Here is a 23,799-nt window from a genome sequence, read left to right on the forward strand (position 1 = left end):
CTTCTAGCAATATTTCCAGTTGACTCACACCAAATCTATTTAATTCCAACACATCACTTTGTACAAATCCTTCTCTCAAATGCATTCCACATGTTTACAAACTGCACTCCCATTTCCTCACACAGCTCTTTATTTTGTTTTCACTAACTCAGCAAGTCATTGTCATTCCACATTAATTCATTTAGCTGATGTTTTGAGTCATTAGCCTCTATACACAAGCAGCCCAGTTATGAAGATACTTCACATGCAAGATTGTATTGCTTACACTTCCATTTTACACTTGGATAAAGGATTAAACAAATAATATAATTTCTTGGCATCTTTAATTTGTAGTTTAACCAAATGGGAAAACTTTCAATGTCTATTTCTAATCCAGAGTGTTTTAATAATAATGTGACATCTTTTTGCTATTTATATATGGGAAATATATGACTTTTGCATTACTTCAGCCTTGGTATCTCTTCTGGGTTTGGCTCCCACTAATGAGATTTCTTGGCCGATGAGAGTATTAAATCTACTCTGCTTAATAAATATGAAAAAGTAGCCAATGGCAGTGCTATCAGTAGACCTTACTCATTCATTTCACAAATGTCTGGCATCTCTTTCTTTCCACATCCTCTAGCAAATTGGTGTAGTTAAAAAGCTGCTATCTGTTATTAAAGCAGCCTTATGCCAATTCAACTACCCACTTCCTAGTTAACACGGTCGCTGCCAACTCATATGTTGATTACCGCTGTAGCCGGCGGTAATTGACATATGAGTATATTCGTAGTTGGCTTGTGAGGCTCATATACTCATATGTCGATTACCGCCGGCTACGAGATTACTCGTACTGACCTTGAAGAAGTAAAAGTGCTTGGAGTACAGTAACAAACTATGCCCGAGGAGCATGGCAGCGAACGTGTTAATTGGTTCCTATCAGACCCTGTCAGAATTCAACAAGGAGTCGAGTAAGATTTTTCTCTTAGTCCATTTCTCTTTGCATTGGCTCTTGGACCTTTCTTGCAGGAAGTTGACAGTACAAGTGCTGTGCAAGGAATAAAAGTTCCTTAGCTGTGAAGGAAAACAATGATTCCACATACATCTTTTTTGGTATTTAGGAAAGATTCAGCAAAATCAATAGATTAACTGCTAATGCAGACAAGACAAGATTAAAAGTTTCTGGAAAATGGGATCTGGGAGGCATTCCTTTTGGACTATCCCCTATGAGAGAACCCATCACTTTACTTTGAGTTCCCTTATCCACTTATCCAATATTATTGGTTCAAGAAGTTGCATACAAAATTACTGAAACTTAGGAGACTGGAAAATTGTACCAGTCTCTCTCTCTTAAATCCTAGTACTTGAAATCACAATACAGAAGCTGTGTTGTGATTTCAAGAATAAAGAATACAGAAGCTGAATAAAAACAATTGCATTATAAATCTGTGTAGTTTTTTTTTTTTTTGGTCCAGCCAATACCTAGAAGTTAAAAAAGGAATTCAACTATCAAAGAAAGTTTGAGGCTTTGGGCTTCCAGTCTTAAAATTCTGCTATTTAAGAAATACAGCTTCAAAAATCCATAAAACATTGCAGACCAGTCACACATGTGCAGACCTTTTCTGGTACTACCTGGGTTTTCATCTTCCCCTATGTGGAGTAAATGATTATAAGAGTTCCGAAAGCTGAGATTGCTCCTGAATACTGCAACATTCTGTGCTTCTTTCTAATATTGATACAATATTCTGTATTGAAATTGTAATTGAAATAAAAGTAAAATTTGGTATAATCAAGTTTTTAACCTCATTCTAAGACTTCCACAAGTTGGGTGTTGACAACATTTTGTTTCATAACTTACCAAAGTTCCAGGGATACCCTAACAGGAGGGATCTTGCTGGAAGAATTGCATATGGTCACCTTCTTCCAGTCAGTAGTATCAAATAGAGGTACTTTAACATTGGAGATCTCTTCTGTGACATCTGTTACCGATTGGAACATGCATTTTACAGCTGCTCTCTTGCCCTGTGTATGGAAGAGAGTATGTAAAGTGTTGGGTATTCCATTACTTACAACAGAACAGGTGTTTTTGTAGTTCCTGTCAGCAGTGGGAAGAGAATTTTGATTTTTATAATTAATGAATTAAAATACCATTTATGAAAAATTAGAAAGAAACATAAATTTGAAAATCTGCAATATGACATACAAATGCTTTACAATATTTTGTGGAAATTTTATTGTTCAGTCAGACAATTTTTGTATTTAGAAAGAAAGCATTCTAGGTAATATGAATTTTTTTGGCTGCCAGGGAGAGATAAAATTTTGTCTATCTTTACCATGAAAGGTTTTTTTAAATGGTTCTGTCCAATTAGTTCAATGTGGGCTTATAGTTACCTGCAGGGATGACTGGAGAATAATCCCAGACACAGAAGGCCAACTCAAGGCTGTTAACTCAGATAAGGCTAACTACCTGGGTATTAGTAATCTTTGTGCGCTTTAGTTTCAATTCGTCTTTTGGTTATTCATCTGCATGAGACTGGTGAAAAAGAAAAAAACAATAGCTTTTGGTTATATGATGATATAAAAAAAAAGTTGAGGCCTTTTACTCTCTCTCTCTCTCTCTCTCTCTCTCTCATACAATCTGTCTGTCTTTTCTTTCTTCTAATGCTATCAGGCTCTCTTGCATCCTTATATTAACTATGCTAGGCCTATGATGAACACCCCTTTACTTTTTCACCTCAAAAGTTGAAACCAGTCTGAGTAATGGCCCTTCCCATAAGGCATAGTATTATACACAACTGAAAAGGTGGGTGATTTGCATTATGGGCTACTAAGGCAATTGATGTGAAGTTAGTAGCCTCTATCATGTGGAAAGGCTTATGTGTTCATCGTACATGTTGATTGAATTTTAATTGCTACAATTGTTCATACTAGTCCCACTGCTACACCTGATTGTGGTTGTCTCGCTACTGTAACAAACTTTGTGTGCTCTGAAGATGCTGGATAGAATACCAGCGAAATATTAGCAGTTAAGTCAATAAATAGTTATTTTCTTATTAATCTGTGTTCACACCTATACCATGAAAATCCAATCAACATATTAGCCTCTATATACAATAGTCCAGTTGTGAAGATACTTCACAAACAAGTGTAAGCTAAATGTTATTTTGCTTACACTTGGTTAAAGGATTAAATCAATAATATAATATCTTGGAATCTTTCATTTATAATCAGTAATTAGAATTGACCATATAACAGTTTCTTTCTTTCTTCTGGTTGCCAAGCACCGAAATGGCAAATGCCATTTCCAGTAGCTCTTAACGTACTCGTTTGATAGATTTAATCAAGACATTTTCTATGATGGAAGCCATTGCTGCATAATATTCGAAAAGCAGATGAAATTTTAATAAATGCCATGATTTGTCTCTTGTATTATGTTACGCGTGTTTGGTCTGCGCGGTTAGCCTAGTGGCTATGCGCTTCACAACCATATGCCTGGGGAAGGAGTGTCCTAGGTTCGATTCCCGTCGGTGACGTGAGGAACTGAAGGATCTTCCTCAGCCATAGCCAAGTTAGCCAATCTTGGGCGTGGACAGAAGGGTTTTTCCCCCAGTTTATTCTGGGGGTTTTCCTCCTGCAAAGCAGGCAAACTGGCCTTGAGAACTCAACACTACAGGCCATAGGATACACCAGGGCATAAGGCCAACCACCTTATCCTGTAAACGGAGAGAGGTCCAGTGATCGATGGACCCTCGACACCGCAAGGTAAAAGAGGGCATAAGGAAGATGATGATGATGTATTATGTTATAACCAGTTCATTATATTGTATAAATATTGTCTGACGCTTGAATTATATAATAGGCTCTTTTACTAAAATAATGTACATTTTCAGCTTGATGCAGATTATTCTCGCTATGCAGTATGTGATGCTACCCATTCCTTAGAATTAACTATGTTGATATTAAAAGCTGCCTTTTTAGAAGATATGTTAGAAGAGGCAACATCCACAAGAGTTAGTTCTCAAGGTATTAATTTATAATGATTTTTGGAAATTAAATAGTGTCGTTGTGGTTGTAAATATAAGTTTTTTCATTCCATTGTTATAATTTAGAAATAGTTTGAGTATGTAAGCAATAATTTGTAACAGTTTTCATTGAGAAGGAAAAAGAAAAACAGGTGCAAACATCTAAATAATAATAATAATAATTATTATTATTATTATTTGGAAACCTCCATGGAGTCTACAGACTCATTGTGGAAGGCCCACTCAACCAGCAACATGGCTATCATGTTGCTGGTTTTATAATGAAACCAGCAACATGACTTTTCAGGACATTACTTTTTATCAGTCCAGCTATTAGTTCTGTTGTACAAATTCCAAATCCACTCAACTTCAGTACACTGTTTTCACATTTGGATAAGTTTATTGGTTACCAAAGGGAAACGGAGGTTTATTCTGAGAAAAAACAAACTTTATTTTCTTAACATTCAAAGTGACTAGGCTGACAGACTGTCACAAAAATGGAATGGAGATAGATATTTAAGGTGCTGATTGTAGAAGAAAGCAGCTTTGGACATGAGTTGGAGAAGTGGAGTATATAGTCATCATCAACTTATGCTGTCTATCAGTTTATGTAATTCTCATGGAAAGGCTTAGATGTTGGTTATGCATTTTTAACTAAGTATTTTAAGGAAATTACGTCACTAAGATATACATTAAAATAAAATTTAATATACTTCAATATTTCGGCAACGTCACATTGCACTTTTCAAGAAACTTAAGTACGAGACACGTGCACGCAGGCACAACAAACAGTAAATGAGGAAGAAGCAGGAAGCTATTATTTCTCCTAAACTCCTGATGGTGCCCCCTAGCGGGCATTGTTGGTATTCTTGGGCGATTGGGCTGAAGGTCTTCTGATGCAGGTTTCCCAAATTTGAGGAAGTCTCATGCAGCCAAATTTGTTGAGGTTCGGATTGTTTCTTAGGACTGAAGCTGATTCCATAAAAAGCCTTTCATACTTGTATTTATTATGGTGTACTATCGTGGCTTTCTTCCACTGTATTCTATGGCAGGTATCCAGTGCATGGTCAGCAAGACCAGAGTGACTGTACTGGTGAAACAGGATGTAGTCCTTGTGTTCTGAAATTCTGATATTGGCTGTCCTGCCTGTTTGGCCAAAGTAGGACAGCTTACAGCTGCAAGGGACCTGGTGTACACCACGTAGGTCTGGGGGGGGGGAGGTTGGTCTTTAGTAGAGCGGATAAGGGATGCCAATTTTTTATATGGTCTGTAACAACAAGTTAGGTCATGCTTATTTAGGATTTTTTGCAATTTTTTCCAAGATGCCTCGGATATAGGGTATGGTAATGGATTTAGAGTAATTCTTGTTGGGGGGGGTTACTGATTTCATTATTTTTTGGATTTTTGGGGGGGGGGGTAGCCATTGGCTGAGAAAGTGTTGAGAATGTGGTTTAGTTCTGTGGTTAGGGCATCGTCATTTGAACAGATAAGTTTAGCCCTGTTGTGTAGTGTCTTAATGATTCCATATTGTTGCGAGGAGGGGTGGTGGGATTGTTGGTGAATGTATCTGCCTGTATGGGTGGGTTTTCTATAGACTGAGAAAACCAAGGTTCTATCAGGCTGGCGGGTGACTAGTGTGTCTAAGAAAGGAAGGCAGTTGTTTTTTTCTTCTTCCAGGGTGAATTTGATTCTGGGGTGTTGGTTGTTTATATGTGTTAGGAAGGAGATGAGTGCATTGGAGCCATGTGGCCAAATAGCGAACACATCATCAACATAGTGAAGCCAAATGGTTGGTTTTTGTGGGGCAGAGTTTAAGGCTTTCTCTTCAAAAATGCATGTGTCTTGTACTTAAGTTTCTTGAAAATGCCAACGTGACGTTGCCGAAATATTGAAGTTTATTAAATTTTATTTTAATGTATATCTTAGTGACGTTGTAATTTCCTTAAAATACTTAGTTAAAAATGCATAACCAACGTCTAAGCCTTTCCACGAGAATTACGATAATCCACATAGATGAGATCACATGTAAAGCACGCCATTACGGTAAAATGAAGTTAAAGCTATCAAGACAACTGAATCATCTTGCCTTCCTAAAATGCTGCCAGGATAACCAGGTAATTCCTAACTCTGTGAAATTCAAGTACCAAAAGGCACTTCGTATTTATAACTGTGCCAGCCAAGCCTTACTCAGAGAACAAATTGCCGCTACTCGCTGTTTCCTGAGTGAAGCTAACTCAGCTATACAGGCACTCGAAGATGACCTTTCAAGCACCTTAAGCCACGAAATTTGGTCAATTTTATACAACATCTCGTGCACTGCAGCGGAGAAAGAATTTAAAAAAGTATGAGATCGACATATCAAAAAATTTGAAAATTTAAAAAAGGACTATCTCGAAACCACAACTTCCTACCAAAACGGTAGTCAACCTTTCGTCATTTAGTGTTAAACCTGAAGCACTCGATGCCTTCGCACGTGGCTACAACTTCATCATTCTGCCCAGAAGAATACCAGCTGAAGATATTATGATAAGAATTGAACGCGGGATACGACATCTTCCAAACCACATTGCCAACGATATCAGATTGGATGTAGCTTGTGTTCTGACCAAAGCTAAACCACCAAAAGCCAACATGCCCAATAAGGAAATTAACACGTTCATTGCCAATCACGCGATATCGTGCGATGCGAGTTCTCACCAAACGGCCGATCACGTGTTATCGCGTGGACGTCGCTAACTAAATAAAAATATAAAAAAAATTTGGCCACCACACGAAATTCCAATTTTCAGCTTGGCAATGAATGATATCACGCGATGCGAGTTCTCACCAAACGGCCGATCACGCGGACGTTGTTAACTAAATAAAAAAATAAAAAAAATTTGGCCACCACACGAAATTCCAGTTTTCAGCTTGGCAATGAAAGTGTTAAACCTCTACCGGAATTAAAGAAAAACAAGAAAATAATAATCACCAAAGCTGATAAAGGGAACGCCACAGTATTGCTTAACCAAAAGGATTATACAGGTAAGCTGAAAGTCTTATTGTTATATCGGGCTACTTACCTCCCTATCGAATACAATCCCACCAACTCGCAAATTAGAAAACTCCACAGGCCCCTTAAGAAGGTCACTTCTTGGCCTGTGGAAATCACTAACAAATTAAAACCATTTAACGCCATACCCCCCCCCCCCCCCCCGTATTTATGGACTCCCACCAAAAATACATGAAAAAAAAATGTGCCTTTACGTCCCATAGTGGATGGCATTGATTCCCCCACATACAAACTAGCTAAACAATTGGCCAAAGCTCTCTCACACTGTACTGGCAACACACCTTCACACATAAAAAACTCAGCCCATTTCAAAGCCAGCATAGAAAACCTTACACTCAAACACACTAACATAATGGTCAGTTTTGATGTCTCCTCCTTATTCACAAATGTCCCACTCAAAGAATCCTTAGAGCTAATCCAAGCTAAATTTCCTCCCGATATCACAGCCCTTTTTCAGTTCACAATGAACTCAGGCTATTTTGTTTGGCAAGGAAAATTCTACAAACAAATAGAGGGGACAGCCATGGGTTCTCCACTCTCCCCAACCTTGGCCAACTTTTATATGGAGACTTTTGAAGAGAAAGCCTTAAACTATGCCCCACAAAAACCAACCATTTGGCTTCGCTATGTTGATGATGTGTTTGCTATTTGGCCACATGGCTCCAATGCACTCATCTCCTTCCTAACACATATAAACAACCAACACCCCAAAATCAAATTCACCCTGGAAGAAGAAAAAAACAACTGCCTTCCTTTCTTAGACACACTAGTCACCAGCCAGCCTGATGGAACCTTGGTTTTCTCAGTCTATAGAAAACCCACCCATACAGGCAGATACATTCGCCAACAATCCCACCACCCCTCCTCGCAACAATATGCACAACAATATGGAGTCATTAAGACACTACACAACAGGGCAAAACTTATTTGTTCAAATGACAATGCCCTAACCACAGAACTAAACCACTTTCTCAGTCAATGGCTACCCCCCCCCGCCCCCAAAAAAAAAATCCAAAAAATATTGAAACCAGTAAACTACAAACACCCCCCCTCACAACAAGGATTACTCTAAATCCATTACCATACCCTATATCCGAGGCACCTTGGAAAAAATTACAAAAATCCTAAATAAACATGACCTAACTTGTTGTTACAGACCATATAAAAAATTGGCATCCCTTATCCGCTCTACTAAAGACCAACCTGCCCCCCCCCCAGACCTACGTGGTGTACACCAGGTCCCTTGCAGCTGTAAGCTGTCCTACTTTGGCCAAACAGGCAGGACAGCCAATATCAGAATTTCAGAACACAAGGACTACATCCTGTTTCACCAATACAGTCACTCTAGTTTTGCTGACCATGCACTGGATACCTGCCATAGAATATGGTGGAATTAAGCCACGATAGTACACCATAGTAAATACAAGTGTGAAAGGCTTTTTATGGAATCAACTTCAGCCCTAAGAAACAATCCGAACCTCAACAAATTTGGCTGCGTGAGACTTCCTCAAATTTGGGAAACCTGCATCAGAAGACCTTCAGCCCAATCACCCAAGAATACCAACAATGCCCGCTAGGGGGCACCATCAGGAGTTTAGGAGAAATAATAGCTTCCTGCTTCTTTCTCATTTACTGTTTGTTGTGCCTGTGTGCACGTGTCTTGTACTTAATTAAGTTTCTTAAAAATGGCAACGTGACGTTGCTGAAATAATGAAGTATATTAAATTTTATTTTAATGTATGTCTTAGTGACGTTGTAATTTCCTTAAAATACTTAGTTAAAAATCAGTTCATGTAGTGAGTTGCCAACGAGAAAACTAGTTGCATAATTGCAAATTTTGGAAGTAGAGTAAATCATGGGGATATAACAAAGATCTGTATTTAAGTTTTGTAGAGCTGGAAAAGGCATATGACAGTGTGCCAGGTGAAAAGCTATTCAAAACGCTACAGTTATATGGTGTCAATGAGGCATTATATCAAGTGATACTTAGTCTTTATTTGAATTGTAAGTCAACAGTTAGAATTGAAGGAAGTCCAGGAGATGGTTTTATGTTAAATCTGATGTCTGACAAGGATGTACATTATCTCCTCTGTTATTCATTATTTATATGAATCGCATTATGAAGGAAAGTAGTATTAAACCTGATATGAAAATTGGAGATGTTAATTTCAGATCTTTGCTTTATGCGGACGATGTTGGACTTCTAAATAAATCCACTACAAGTCTGCTAGATTCCCTGACTAAATCGAATAACTGTTGTAAGACAATGAAAATAGGCAGAAGCATTGAAAATATCAACTGTATTGTGAATGGAGAACCTATAGAACAAGTGAAACATTTCAGCTACTTTGGCATGACTTTTAGTGAAGATGGTAAACTAAATATGGAAATAGACAATGGAATCAACAAAGCTTGAATGGTAGAAAGTCAAGTGAATAAATTTATATGGAATAAGAGAGAAATTAGTCAAAACACTAAATTAGCTGTATACAAGACAATGTTCAAACCAATTTTAACTTACTGATCTGAGAGCTGGGTCAGAAGTAAAACACATGACCAAAGACTAGAGACCGCAGATATGAGAGTCCTGAGAAAGATTATGGCATGAACAGATGGCATCAATGGCAGTATCATGTTAAAAACAAGGATATCAGGAAAGAACTTGACATAGCATGCAGGAATGCATTAGCAGAGCTAATCTCGGGAGGTGTGGTCACTTAAACAGAATGGGTTAGGAAAGATCAGCAAAACAAGTGTTCTCTGCCCGGTCAGATAAAGAGATCCAGAGGAAGACAAGATATAGGTGGATTGATATGGAAAGTGCCTTAGAAGATAATAATTTAAGATCTGATAATGTTCGAATCTTGATAGGTAACAGACTGATTTGGAGGAAAATTGTAGATAGGAAGTTAGTAATGATGTAAATTTTTCATGTAGTACTATCATATCCTGTAAACCCCTTGTGGTACATGGCAGGAATTTGATATCTACTTTATGGAATTCATTGGAAAGTGGAGTATTGTTCAGTAAGTACTACATTGGTCTTTCTCTCTTTGTGTGTGTTTTATTGTTTTAAATATTGTGGCAATGATATCTCTTGTTCCAGAGGATACCTGTGAGACTATAGTTTTTGGATTTTAGTTTGAATTGTTCCAATATTCAAATCGGAGATAATTATTTGCCCCTTTAGATGATGTTATTTATCATGTATACCTGTGTTACTTCTAAGAGTCTTTAGCCAAATTTAATAATTTCAAATTTGGTATGAAACCAGACAGAAATGAATAGAAACATCAGCATTCCCAATAGAAAATATGTAGAAGAGGTTACTTCTTTTAGCCCTTCAGATATTTTTTTTTTTCAGTCAAGGGGAAAAATTAAAAATGTTATTTTAACTTTATTGCTATTAAACATAGCACCACAAGAACAAGATAAAAAATATGTAAAAATTAAAAAAAAAATGATTAAGTTGCTAATATTTTGCTAGTTTGACATAAAATTTTACACTAGCATCTTCAGACCAGTAACAACTGTTACAGTATAGAGGTAATAACAGTCAAGTAGCGGTAGAAATTGTAACAGACAAAACAAGTGATGTCCTATTTTGGTGTCCTCTAATGTTGGATTTATAAAAAAATAAACATAAAAATACAACTTATAACTTTGATTGTTCTTAAAATAACTGCCATCATTGAAATTTTTAGTAAATCTAATGCATGCACTCATATTTGTCTGATTTTTTTTTTTTTTTTTGGTGGGGGGGGGTACTTCATTAGTCAGCTATTTTTGCTGATTCCAGAAATAGTCTGTCTTATTTGTAATGGGGTTTCCTTCCATCATTCGTCTTTATTTATGCATGTAGTCTTTGCTATAATAAGGGAGGACTTTCAGGAGGATAAATAAATGTATTAATCAAATGAATGAGGATTATTATCTTGAAGTGTGGTTTCAACATGTGAAGATAATTTAAAATTTGGTTGATGTTTTGATATGATCCTCTGGATATGAGTGTGATGGAAACACATACTAGAAGTTGCAACCTGTAATTTGCTTTTTGGTAGGGACCAAGAAGTTTTCACCTGCCAATTGATCTAGAGCAGTGGTCTCCAAACTTTTCGCTGTGAGGGCCACATTGGGTATTTCAGCACTGTTCAGCGGGCCGTAGTAATAAAAAACTCTAGAACTAGATATATGAGTTTTATTGAAAGCAGATAAAAACTGATTATAGAGTATGTGAGATTAAATTATCGTATATTAATGACAACGAACACTATCAGCAAATTCTCATATTTTTATCACAAATTATAATAAAACCATTAATGTGAATGAATTACTGTGTTTGTGTTTTTAAAATCTTATTAAACTCAGTTTCAAATTTTGAAGTGCTAATTACAAGTAGCGATTTATTATTTTTTTTTTTGAAATAGCCGAATTCATTTTTTTCTGTTTGGGAAACAATTTATTTAAATTTTTGCTAGTCGTTAGTTTTTCAACCGAATATACACCGACAATTTACATGTTACTTTTTTTTAATTTCATATAACTTCGAGTTTTTTGTCAATGAATACAGATCAGGAAATTTTGTTTTCATTTCGTTTTTTGCTCGGTAGTTTATTTTAACCGTGTTTTTACCGACTTTTTTAAGTGTTCTTATTTCGTGCGACATAAATTTTTTTGTTGATAAAAAAGTTTATTCGGATGTAACTTTTTTATTTCGTTTTGAATTCTTTTAAAATTTTTTCTTCGTTAGTCCATTTTAACCAACCTTTTACAGTCAGAAAGACCATAACTTGGATTATGGTTACTGTTTGCTATTCGGGAATATATTTTGAACACAATTTTAATTAATGCATTTGAAATCTATCAACACCCTGTGTTTTTTTTGGCGGATTCTTATTGAAAAATTAGTCCAATTGGCAGGCTGGCTAAAATTATATCATGGGCTGCATCTGACCCGTGGGCCATAGTTTGTGTACCCCTGATCTAGAGCATCGGTTTCCAACCAGTGGTATGTGTATCCCCAGGGGTATATGCTGGCCCGTTCAGGGGTGCACGTGGAGTGGTGCATCCAAACCCTCCTTATGAATACATAATATACAGAAGAGGGTGACCTGCTTAATAGGTGAACCCTCTCGCAGACTTCCTTGTTCACTCTCTTATATGTGCTCTGTTTCTACATTATGCCTTTTCTGTAGGTAATTTCAGGCATTACTCTGCTGAACTAGCCCTTTCTCTTAATTATGTAGGTCTAGATTAGTCACTAGTCAACACCCATGCACAGCTGTTTTATGACTGGGATTCATATTAAAAATAAAATTAAATAAATAAATTTACTAAGTATTCCCTATAAACTTTTTGAATGATTACTCTATAATCGAATTTACCCATTGATTAATGCCATAGTACCAATTGAACAAGCCGTATTCAGAGACTCACAGCTGCTGCAATCAAGTACTTGCTCTTACTACACATATAGAAGCTAGTTTTCAAAAAGGCCTTAAAACTTCAATAGCATTCATAGATCTGTCTGCTGCATACGACACAGTTTTTGACTCATACTGAAATTTGCAACTGTAGTGCATGAACCAAAGATGATTAACATCCTAAAGCGCATGACATCAAAATGCAAATTCAAGGTACAACTGAATGGTAAAAATAGTCCCTTTAAAGTACTAAAAAATTGACTACCATAGGGCTCTGTGCTAGCTCTGCTCCTCTTTAATTTATACATTAGTGACATGCCACAAACCTCATCCCAAAAGTTCACATATGCAGACGAATCTGGCATTGACAACTCAGGACTAAACACCTGAAAGAGGCCAAGACTGTGCTCAGTTCTAACCTTGAAGTTCTGTACAACTATTACACCAAATGTCCAAGTCCCTCTAAAACTAAAGTTTGCACATTTCACTTGAACAATCATCAAGCTGATAAACGGCTGAAGGTCTCATTCAAAGGAAAAACTTTGAAGCACAACCCCAACTCAAAATATCTTGGACTCACCTTAGATTGCTCTCTAACTTTCATAAAACACCTGGAAAATGTCTGCCAAAGGCTAAAAAACTAGGAATAATATCATCAAGAAGCTTGTGTGTGTTCAGGCTGGGGGCATGGGGGGGGGGGAAACCAACACTTTAATATCTGCTGCCCATGCCCTAGTGTACTCTTGTGCAGAATACTGTGCCCTATTGTGGTATTCGAGTTACCGTGTCAACAAGGTCAATGTGCAACTTAACGATACCATGAGAATTATCACTGGTTGCATAAAGTCTACACCTGCTGAATGGCTACCAACACTCTCTAACATCATACTATCAGGCATAAGTAAGAAAGCTGCTGCTAACAGAGAGTGGGTAAAATGTATGGGAAATAACACCTTACCCATTCATGAGGACCTCCAAAATCTACCACTTATTCACTTAAAGTCCCGCAATCTGATCTGGAAAACTCAGCAACCAGATGCATATTCTCCTGAAACTGAATGGAAGAATCGCTAGCTTACTTCAACAATAAAAAATTGACACCTCATTACAGATCCCACAACAGAGGCCCATAGCTTTTACCTGCCTAGATGACAATGTAGCACACTCAATTACCTGAGGACAGATCATGCCAGATGTGCTACTATAGTGGGGCTTGCATCAATCACTGACATGTGACTGTGGTGCTAATCAACAGACAATCAATCATATTATCCAGGACTGCCCACTGCAGAGTTTTAAGGGCACTTTGATGGGCCTGTACCAGGCTACTCCAGATGCAGCCCAATAGATTGGAGACAATCTGAACTTAAATTTGTGATTTTTAGTATCTAGTTTTAGTATATATATATATATATATATATATATATAAGGCTAACACACACACACACACACACACACACACACACACACACACACACACACACACATATATATATATATGTGTGTGTGTGTTAGCCTTGCTTACACATTGCATCAGGTCCGGTTACTTCAAATTTCAAGATAATATATACAAACAAAATCATGGACTGGCTATGGGTAATCCTTTATCCCCTGTACTTGCAAATATTTACTTAGAGGATTTTGAAACCAAGGCTATCTCTTCCTTTATTTTAACACCTAAAGTTTGGAAACGTTATGTGGATGATGTCATCATTGTTTGGAGCCATGGACATGACTCCCTTATGGTTTTCCTCAAACATCTCAATAGCCGACATCAAAGTATTAAGTTTACTGCTGAGCTTGAAACGGATAATTCCTTGCCTTTTCTTGATGTCAAACTGACTCGCTCTTCTGGTAAACTAAAAATATCGAACACATACCAACAGATATCTGCACAGTCAGTCTCATCATTTCCCTCCTCATAAGCTTGGAATAATTTTCACCTTGGGACATAGAGCCCGTTCTCTTCTTGATGACCCAAATGAACTGCTTACAGAAATAAACCATCTGAAAACTTCTTTCGAAGTTAATGAAGAAAATCATTAAAAATTCTTTCTTAATCCTCCTAGACATCACTCAGAAGAAGCAAATAGATTCAAAGGCAATATATCTATTCCTTACATAAGTACTGTTTCACACAAATTAGCAAAAGTGCTAAGAAAATACAATATCAGAACCTTGTTCACTCCACTTCCAAAGATCCGTTCCTTAATTAGCCACCCAAAACCTTGTCATCATCAACTCAAATACCCTGGTGTATATAAAATATTATGTGACTGCGATATTCCTTATTTCGGGCAGACAGACAAATCTGTTGAAATGCATATGGAAGAACACATGAGAGACATTACTTACAAGAGACAGCGAGCGAGTGCATTATCAAGTCATATCCTTTTCTCAGCTAATCCTAATGATGATAACCAAAGTCACAAAGTCTGCTGGGAAAAATCTACTAACATCTTCCGTTGCAGTGACGAAATAGAGAGAAAAATTGTGGAATCTAGAGAAATCATCTTCAATCCTGTTCATCTAAATAACAACTTAAGCTACAACCTCCCAGATAGTCATTCAGCTGTAATCATGTACTGGCGTTCACGTGTTGCAGCAAACACGCACTCTCCCAACAATGCAACAAACGAAAGAACAGCTTCAAATACAACTACAACGTTTTCATGCTAATTATGTATAAAGACTGTCTGTGTTGTTCATAGTCTTTTAACCCTCAATGTTTAGTGTTTTTTCTTTTATAATGTCACCTGAAGAAGGCTGTTACAGGCTGAAACTAGTAGTGTGTTTATATTAAAACCTTTTTACTTAAACCTCGGTTCTAGTCATTCAATTCTTTATAAAAATATGTATGTTAACCGAGTTAATGATCATTCTTTCATATATATATATATATATATATAGTCTGAGGGACTAGAAAGCTCAGCTGTTATTTAAAGTAGCAGGTAGGTTTCTGCATTTTGTTTGTTCGCAGTTGTGTTTGCATTTGTTTACAGTTTTTCTTTGTAGATTGTATTCAGATCTGGAGTTTTGGTCTTGATCTGCTTGTGACATGCTATGTTTTTTGTTTGTTTACTTTTGTTATACCCTGATAAGTTTGGAATATTAAGATTCCACTTATCATTGTCTTACAGAGCAAACACCCTATAAGAAACATAAAATTATGCTTGTTATCTAGGTATGAGTAGTTTTGAATACATTAATAAGAAAAGAAAGAATTTTAAAATGATGAGATGTTATTTACTCGATATGAGAAAAGAATATGTAAGAAAAATATCTGCCAATATTAAGTGTATAATTTAATACTGAATTAAGGTTAACATTACCTTTAGTGTGAAATAAACTTTATTGTGAAATAATGTGCAAGAAAACGACCAACATAATCTGTGTAAACTTAAGCTCAAAATTCGGGGGGCAAAGCAGACAGTTGCCACAAGCGGTCTTGTGCTCGCGGACCGTGAATAGAAGTGGCGGGAGAGAATCGGACATTATGAGGTTAGACACACGTGACAGCGAATTCCACATGCTGGGTGAACGGCCAAAGTTACAGTGATGGCCTGTAGGGAGGAAGTATAAAAGGGTTAGACCTCCCCCCCCCTCTTGTTTTCTTAGTTTCACTTCGTGGTCGACCGGAGTTCTGGGCGTGAGGTCCATCGTTGGCATGCAATTGGACGGTTTTCAGCAGAAAATCTAATCCCGAGATATGGCCGCAGGCTATGCCACTTGGAACGTCGAAGAAAGTATGTGTCCGGCAAGCTGTAACAAAAGAAGTCAAGGAGGGGATCATGTTAGCATATCGATATAGCATATTGGAAACCTTAACTGTGATATAGAAACAAGCCATTGAAGGTGTTTAGTGTAACAAAGGAGCAGAACCATCGTGTATAGATAAGTAGACATTTTGTTCTTTGATTTGTTTGTAACCCAAGAAATTAATGTTATGTAAACTTAAATAACAAAGGACTCAGAGATAATCATTAGAAAGGACTGTAGGAAAGAGATTTATTGTGTGGAAGATTATGAGTGGATAGGCACTATACGAATCTGAATATTGAGTATGTCTAAGAATGTTTAAGAGGATTTAACCTAAAGAGTGAATGTTAACAGAGATTCTAAAATCTAAGATTATAGTGTGAGATTTATGTTTTATGTAAGGTAATTAAGGTTGATTGAATTTTGATGAGCTTTTCTGTGGAATGTATTAGAGTTATCAGATTTGATTTATTCTTTAGCTAGATTTGAATGGAACCTTTTTATTTGTATTATTAGCAGTATGTACTTTATGCTTAATAAACCTTGCTATTCTTTAACCAGATTTGTCTCTTTATGGAATTCGATGCACCACTTGTAAAATTAGTTAGGAATCTGGGAGGGAGATTTATAGAATATAATTTACGGTCACAATTGCATATCTTGTGTTATCTTTCTTCAACTTCTTGCCAACTTCTTGATTAACATTCTAATTAATCTAAAGGTCCTAAGTGGCTGCAGATAAAAATAAATTTTCTTAGGACTTAACTAGAAGTTGGTAACGAAGAGTTCGCCACATAGGTTTTGGCTCAACCCTCGGGCTTTTCCTTTGTGACCCAGAGATACCACGTGCCACACATAGGCAAGACCTTAAGGAAACTCATAAAATATATAATTTAAAGGAAATGGGACGCAACACTTTATTATACCTGTTTGGTGAACAATGGTGTGGTCAGAGATTTTGAGTGGAGTAGGGATGATGGCCTTATCCCATGTCCCAGAATTAATTCAGAATTGATGATAATGGCTCATGCTAAGCATTATGTTTGCTATTCAGTTAGAGATGTGTTTTGATTTTGCAAACAGGAACAGCATCATGGAAAGGGGGGGGGTACATAAAAGTCAGAGAGTAGATGTAGCACCATTGTATTGCCAGAAAAGACAGTACTGGCTGAGTGAAAAATGTTCTGTAGTAATGGTAACTTGGATGAGGTAACTTGCATCATATCTATATTATGTCTGAATTACTAAGAGTACAGCTGTATAGTATATTTATAAGGAGAACTAGTTAAGAGCAGGTAAACATTGCTGGAGCTGATAGAAATTATCTGGTATTCAGGTGGTGGATCCACAGTTCATGTTAACTTTTAAATGACAGTCCATAGAAAGATACCACTAAATGCACTCACACAAAGCGGATTTGATATATTGATGCCATTTTCTTTATTTGTTGTGGATCCAAGGAAGAACTCGAATTTACTTCTATTTTAACAGTACATTGTTATGGTTGAAACTGAAGAGAACAGAATGCTTCCATGTCATATAATCTAGTTAGCTCTGGAGAGAGAGAGAGAGAGAGGTAGAGATTAATAGGTTCAAAAATTGAGGCATTCTGCTCTCTTCAGTTTCAAAAATCTTCTAGGATGTAAACTGTTAGTATAAAAAGTAAATTTGAGAAAGAAACAAATACAGGCAAAATACCTATGGGTAGTGCAATGGGTGTGAGTAGTATACCACTGACCAGATAAGTTTAGCATCTTCAGCAGCAGCACCCTATTAGATAGAATGCATGCCATATCAAGGAGAATCAGAACTAAGTTTTAAGTTTAATTACTTAGAAGATATCTTAATTACAAATGAAATTTGTACAAAAATAGTTACTAACATATTACAACAAGGGCTTAAGCAGCTGTCTAATTCTCAAAAAAAATCATAATTATAGCATAGCCCAGACCAAAACAACATGAGCTGTACAAAAGTATCCATTATACAATGATCATAAATGTTATCTCATCCATTATTAAAAATGTCACAGGTTTAGCAAGAAATATTCTACTAGTGGAAAGTTTTGTAACAATTCCTTGAGTATTATATGCCAGGTAAGCCTTTCAGAAGAAATTCATATGAAGTGAACATTTAATGGTACTTGCATTAATGAAAGCTGGTTCAGCCTAACTGTGTATTGGCAGATTGTTAAGGAGAAAGAAGAAACTTGGTAACATTGGATTTGAAGACCTGTAGATTGTACTGTTTAGGAAATGCACAAGAAAGACTGTTTGTAAAGATAGTAGTAGGATAAATGAATGATGTTGAGGAAAAAATTGTTCTGCAAATTTGGGGATGAACTGTGAATTGATGTTGAATAGTTGCTGCATGTGTTTTTACAGATTAAGGAGTGGGTGTGGAAATTATTGATGCAAATTCTGATGAAGGTTCTCCATGTAAATATTTGTTAAAAAAAAAAGGCACACACCAGAAATTTTATTCCTGTATAAAACGGAATGGAATAAAATGGTGAGAGATGGCACTTCAATTAATCTGATTGCTCTCTTCTATACTTAATCAAGGATTTTTGAAGGCACTTAAGATCACCAATGTAAGTGGCTGGATGGGTTTGTATACAGTTAGTAGCAGTTTTGAGGTAAAGTAGCACCCTTAATAAAAGAGAACAGCTAATTATTATTATTATTATTATTAGGAGGAAATATTGGTAATATGTTTATACCAAAATATAGACGGAGAACTGAGGTTAAGATAATCTCAAGAACAGAGATCTCATTTTCTCTAGAGATGTGGGTGTTTTCAGTAGTAAGACTTGAAGAAAAGGTTTCTTGTGTGTGTGTGTGTGTGTGTGTGTGTGTGTGTGTGTGTGTGTGTGTGTGTGTGTGTGTGTGTGTGTTGATGTTCTGGAAGTCTGGTTATATGTGTAGTGTGCATAGTTTGTCAAATGAGTAAAAGAAATGATTTGCTGTCATCAGCAAAACTATTTATTGAATTTGTGGTCAACTAGAGAAAGTCATTGATATATAGAAAGAAGAGAATAGATGTATTGTGCACCAGAATTAGTTGCAAGGTTTGAGAATAAATCCATTTACCATCACATGTAATGTGCATTCTAGCTAAAAAGCTAGCAACATTCATAAAATTCAGAACATAGACCATATGATGAAAGCTTACTTAATATTATTTTTGCAAAGCCTGAGCAGATATTCACCTCTTGAGTAGCCACTTGAGATTCCCAAAATTTTCCATATTTGGGTAACATAAGCAAGAAAATCTCTTTTGATTGACTTGTGATGAACCCACATTGGCAGTAATTTATTAGTAAGATCATGGTAATTTAAAAGTTGAGTGTTAATGGCTTTCTTTGTTATTTTAGAAAGAATCAAAATAAGCGAAAAGTGAAATTTGATGATAATTAGATGATAAAAATTTGTCATCCTTAGGAATGTGTTGAATATAGGCTGAATTTCCTGGGAGTAGAAAGAATATCAAGATTACACAGAGCAGGAGCCAATTCTGGAGCACAAACCTTGAATACAAAATGGAGAAATTTCTCTTTTTATTTATGAAGGCCAGTAGACTTTATTTTGCATTCAGCACATATAACATACAGTTCAGCATACAGATTCATTTAATATTCTTACAATGCCAGACAATACAGTTGAGAGTGAGTGTATGAATGTTGCTTCATGGGAGAAGAAATCTACACTATATTTTGGTTTGTATTGCTAGAAGACAAACAACATCCATAGTATGCATAGGAGGGGCACTAATCAAGAACATCTAATACAGATCAACAAGAAAAGGCGAGTACATAAATGAGATTTAGCATTAGGCATTGCATTTAAAATTTGTAATTTCAGATGTTTGTATTAATTATATTCACCTTTTGAATGACGTACATATATATATATATATATATATATATATATATATATATTCTTTTTTTAGTGATGTATATAAATAACTCTTTACATAACTAGCAGATTTAATAATTTAAGTAATGGGTGGATATGTTAGGTAGTTTGAAGTTGCTGAAATTCATTTTTGAATTTCTGTTAAGTAGTCGATAAATTGTTTCTGCTTTCCAACTAATGGGTTTTGTGTTCATGGTGTGGATATTTGTGTTTTTAGGTGGTTGATGATTTGTTGTCTTCAGGTGAGACCACCAGTATGCTATTAGATGCCTAAAGCACTTTGTAAAAGTTCCATATTTGGTTTCTATAATTTATGAATTATATATTTCATAGCCCATCCACAATACTAATGTACATTATGTTTACAGCCTTTTGTGGGGGATTTATATAAAATGAAGAAATGATTTTTGAATGTTTATGATCCATTTCTTTTTAAAACACAAAATATTCTTATTTAGAGAACAGAAATTTTGTTCCTAATAAATATTTTATTTATTTATTATTATTTTTAGAAGCAGTGTTGTGTATGTGTAATTTTTCATTATTGTTTTCAGTACTACTTGATTTGGCTCATGCCATTTTGCCTGAAGACACTGCCTTGAGTTTGTCCCATTTATTAGCCCTTAAAAAGGTAAGTTTATTTTCATGCATGCATGTGTGTGTGTGTGTGTGTACATATATGCCTGCATACACACATAAATATTCAAATTAAGCCCATTAATTTTCAAAAAATATTTAGTGGATGCAATGTCTAAATGTATACCACGGGTGAGAAGGTTAAATAAGGTAGGTGTGAGATGGATGAATAAAGAGATTAAGCATGCAATACAGAGAAAAAGGGCATTGTGGAGGCAGCATAAGAGAAGTGGAAGTAACCAATTTCATGAGGTCTACAAAGACCAGGCAAGGAAGGTGACTTGGTTGGTGAGAGTAGCTAAAGAGAGGTATGAACAGCAGTTAGCTAATGAAGCTAAAAAGAATCCTAGGGAGTTCTTTTGATATGTAGAGAGCAAAAGAAAGAATGATTATGGAAGGATGACATTGATTGGAGGAAATGGTATAAAGACAGCTGTTGCAGAATGTGTGGTGGAGATACTTAATGAGCAGTTCATAAAGATCTTTCAATCTTGTGAATGTGACTTCATGGAGAGATTAAGAGCAGTTGATGATGGGGAGGAGAGACTGACTGTAAGTGAGTAAGAGGTGTTTGGGGAGTTGAGTAAACTAGATGTAAATAAGGCTGTGGGACTTGATAATATATCACTGCGTATTTTGAAGGAATGTGCCAGAGAGTTGACACCTGCCTTGACATATTTTTTTAATACGAGTCTTGCACTGGGTCAAGTCCCTAAAGATGGAAGGAGGGCAAGATTGTGTCACTTCATAAAGGAGGTGATCGAACTCAAGCATCAAACTATAGGCCTATCTGTGTGTCAGGCGTTGTGGTTAAGCTTGTGAGAACTAGGATCCAGAGTTGGGTTGAAAACAATGGTATAATCTTTGATGGACAGCATGGATTTGCTAAAGGGAGGTCGTGTTTTAGTAATTTACTTACTTATTACAATAAAGTGACTGCTTCCTTGGACAGAGGAGAAGGATACACAGTAATATACTTGGATTTCGCAAAAGCTTTTGATAGAGTACCTCATGATAAGTTGACAGTCAAACTAGAGCAGATGGGGTTGGATATTAGATTAGTGCATTGTATTGTATTGGAGACTGGCTATCTGATAGGTATCAACAAGTTGTGTATGGGGGTGCAATATCCAGGAAAAGGAAAGTCACTAGTGGAGTGCCTCAGGGATCTGTTTTAGGGCCATTACTATTTAACTTGTATATTAATGATATTGGCGTAGATTTGGATGGAGATATTCAGTTGTTTGCAGATGATGCAAAGTTGGGATGAACCATAAAGAGTAGTGAAGATGTTGTGGCTTTGCAAGAAGACTTGAATAAATTGAGTGATTGGGCAAGCAAATGGGGATGTGAGTTCAATGTTGCAAAATGTAAGGTTTAAAATTTGGAAAACAAAGATAGGATGCAGAATTTATGCTTGGTGAGAATATATTGTTGGAAGTAGAGGAAATAAGAGATCTGGGAGTGATAGTGGATAAGGATCTAAAATTTAGGGGACACATCGCCAAAATTGTGAAGACAACACAAAGACTTCTGGGAATGATGAGGAGGACACTGACGTGTAGAAGTAGGGAGATTCTTGTTCCATTGTATAAGGCTTGGATTAGGCCACACATGGACTATTGTGCCCAGATTTGGTCACCTGGTTTTCAGAAGGATGAAGAGATGTTGGAAAGGGTCCAAAGGCGACTGACTAAGGTAGTTTCTGACCTCTGGAATGTCGAGTATGAGGAAAGATTGAAAAGATGTAATTTGCAGAGTCTAGTGGAGAGAAGGAAGGGGGGAGATATGATAGAGACCTACAAGTTGGTAAGGGGTTGTTATAGAATCAATGGTGGAGAAGTTCTACAGAGAATAGTGGGAGATCAGGGGAGAACCAGAGGTCATCCCTGGGAACTGTATAAAGAGGGTATGAGTAGGGGAGTGAGAGGCATGTTTTTTTCGTTCAGAGTTGTGAATGATTGGAATGCCTTGCCTGAGAGTGTGGTGTCTGCAGGGAGTTTGAATGTGTTTAAGACCCGGTATGATGAGATATGTGTGAGATAAAAGGACCTCCTAGATGAGTCTTTGACTCCATGAGGTCTTGTTTAATAATAATAAATAATAATAATTTATTGCTTTATATCATGTAAGTTTGCTATTACAATATGACCTGTGCCAATAAACTATATATTAATCAATCAATCTTTTTAGTGAGCAAAAAAGAGAGCAAGATAATGTCATTGCATAATGGTGGTGCTAATACACTGCTAGGGAAGAAGTCAACAGACAGACACCATAGTGTGAGGAACAAATAGCCATGCCACCCACTTTAAGAAGGTGTAGGACCTCCTTTTGCTGTGATGACTGCAGCAGTCTTATTGCACATACTTTCCACAAGCATACAATAGCAACCAATAGAAATTTTGAACTGTTCTTCCTGTAGGCATGTAATGAGGCCCTGGATTGTTGTGGGGATATGTTCCTTGACCTCACCTGATTCTCCAGTTCATCCTGCAGATGCTTAATAGGGTTGAGATCAGGGCTCTGTGGAGGGCAGTCAAGTGTGGTGATGTTCATGTTCACAAACCATGCAGTTAGAACATCAGCCTCATGACACAGTGCTTTGTCTTGCTGAAAGAAACAATGGTCAGTTTTTTGCAGGCCATTGTCTCTTTCAGCAGGAGGGAGGGAGCGAGAGAGAGAGAGAAAATGGTCAGTTTGGTACAGACAGAATGTTCGGATACCTCTCGGAGTTCAGTGTTCATGGCACTATGAACAGAGGTCTGAAGCCAAACTAGGATAAACAGGACCATACCATCACACTACCTCAGAATTTCATAGTTGAGGCTATGCACTCTGGTAAAAGGCATTCATCCAGCATCTGCCACATCTACACCTGATCATCTGCTCAGTGGAGGATGTAGCACAGTTCAATGCTTTAGAATCCAGCTTTCTAAGCTTCCATGTCCCACTATATATGCTCTTTTCACTCCTAAAGATGACACTGCATGTTGGTTCGGGTAATGTGG

General features: G+C 36.7%; 1 protein-coding gene across 1 annotated transcript in view; it reads left to right on the forward strand.

The window, feature by feature from the left end:
- LOC150098133 (NBAS subunit of NRZ tethering complex-like) overlaps positions 1–23,799 on the forward strand; it is a 1,063,858-nt gene that overhangs the window by 747,788 nt on the left and 292,271 nt on the right. The window contains exons 40-41 of the mRNA XM_090406267.1: positions 3,870–4,002; positions 20,707–20,783. Of these exons, the coding sequence (XP_090262393.1) occupies positions 3,870–4,002; positions 20,707–20,783 (210 nt within the window). The remainder of the gene's footprint in view (positions 1–3,869; positions 4,003–20,706; positions 20,784–23,799) is intronic.

This window comes from Typopeltis vanoorti, chromosome 16, assembly GCF_054136105.1.
Source record: "Typopeltis vanoorti isolate ZY-2024b chromosome 16, IOZ_Tvanoo_1.0, whole genome shotgun sequence".
Taxonomy (NCBI): Eukaryota; Metazoa; Arthropoda; class Arachnida; order Uropygi; family Thelyphonidae; genus Typopeltis; species Typopeltis vanoorti.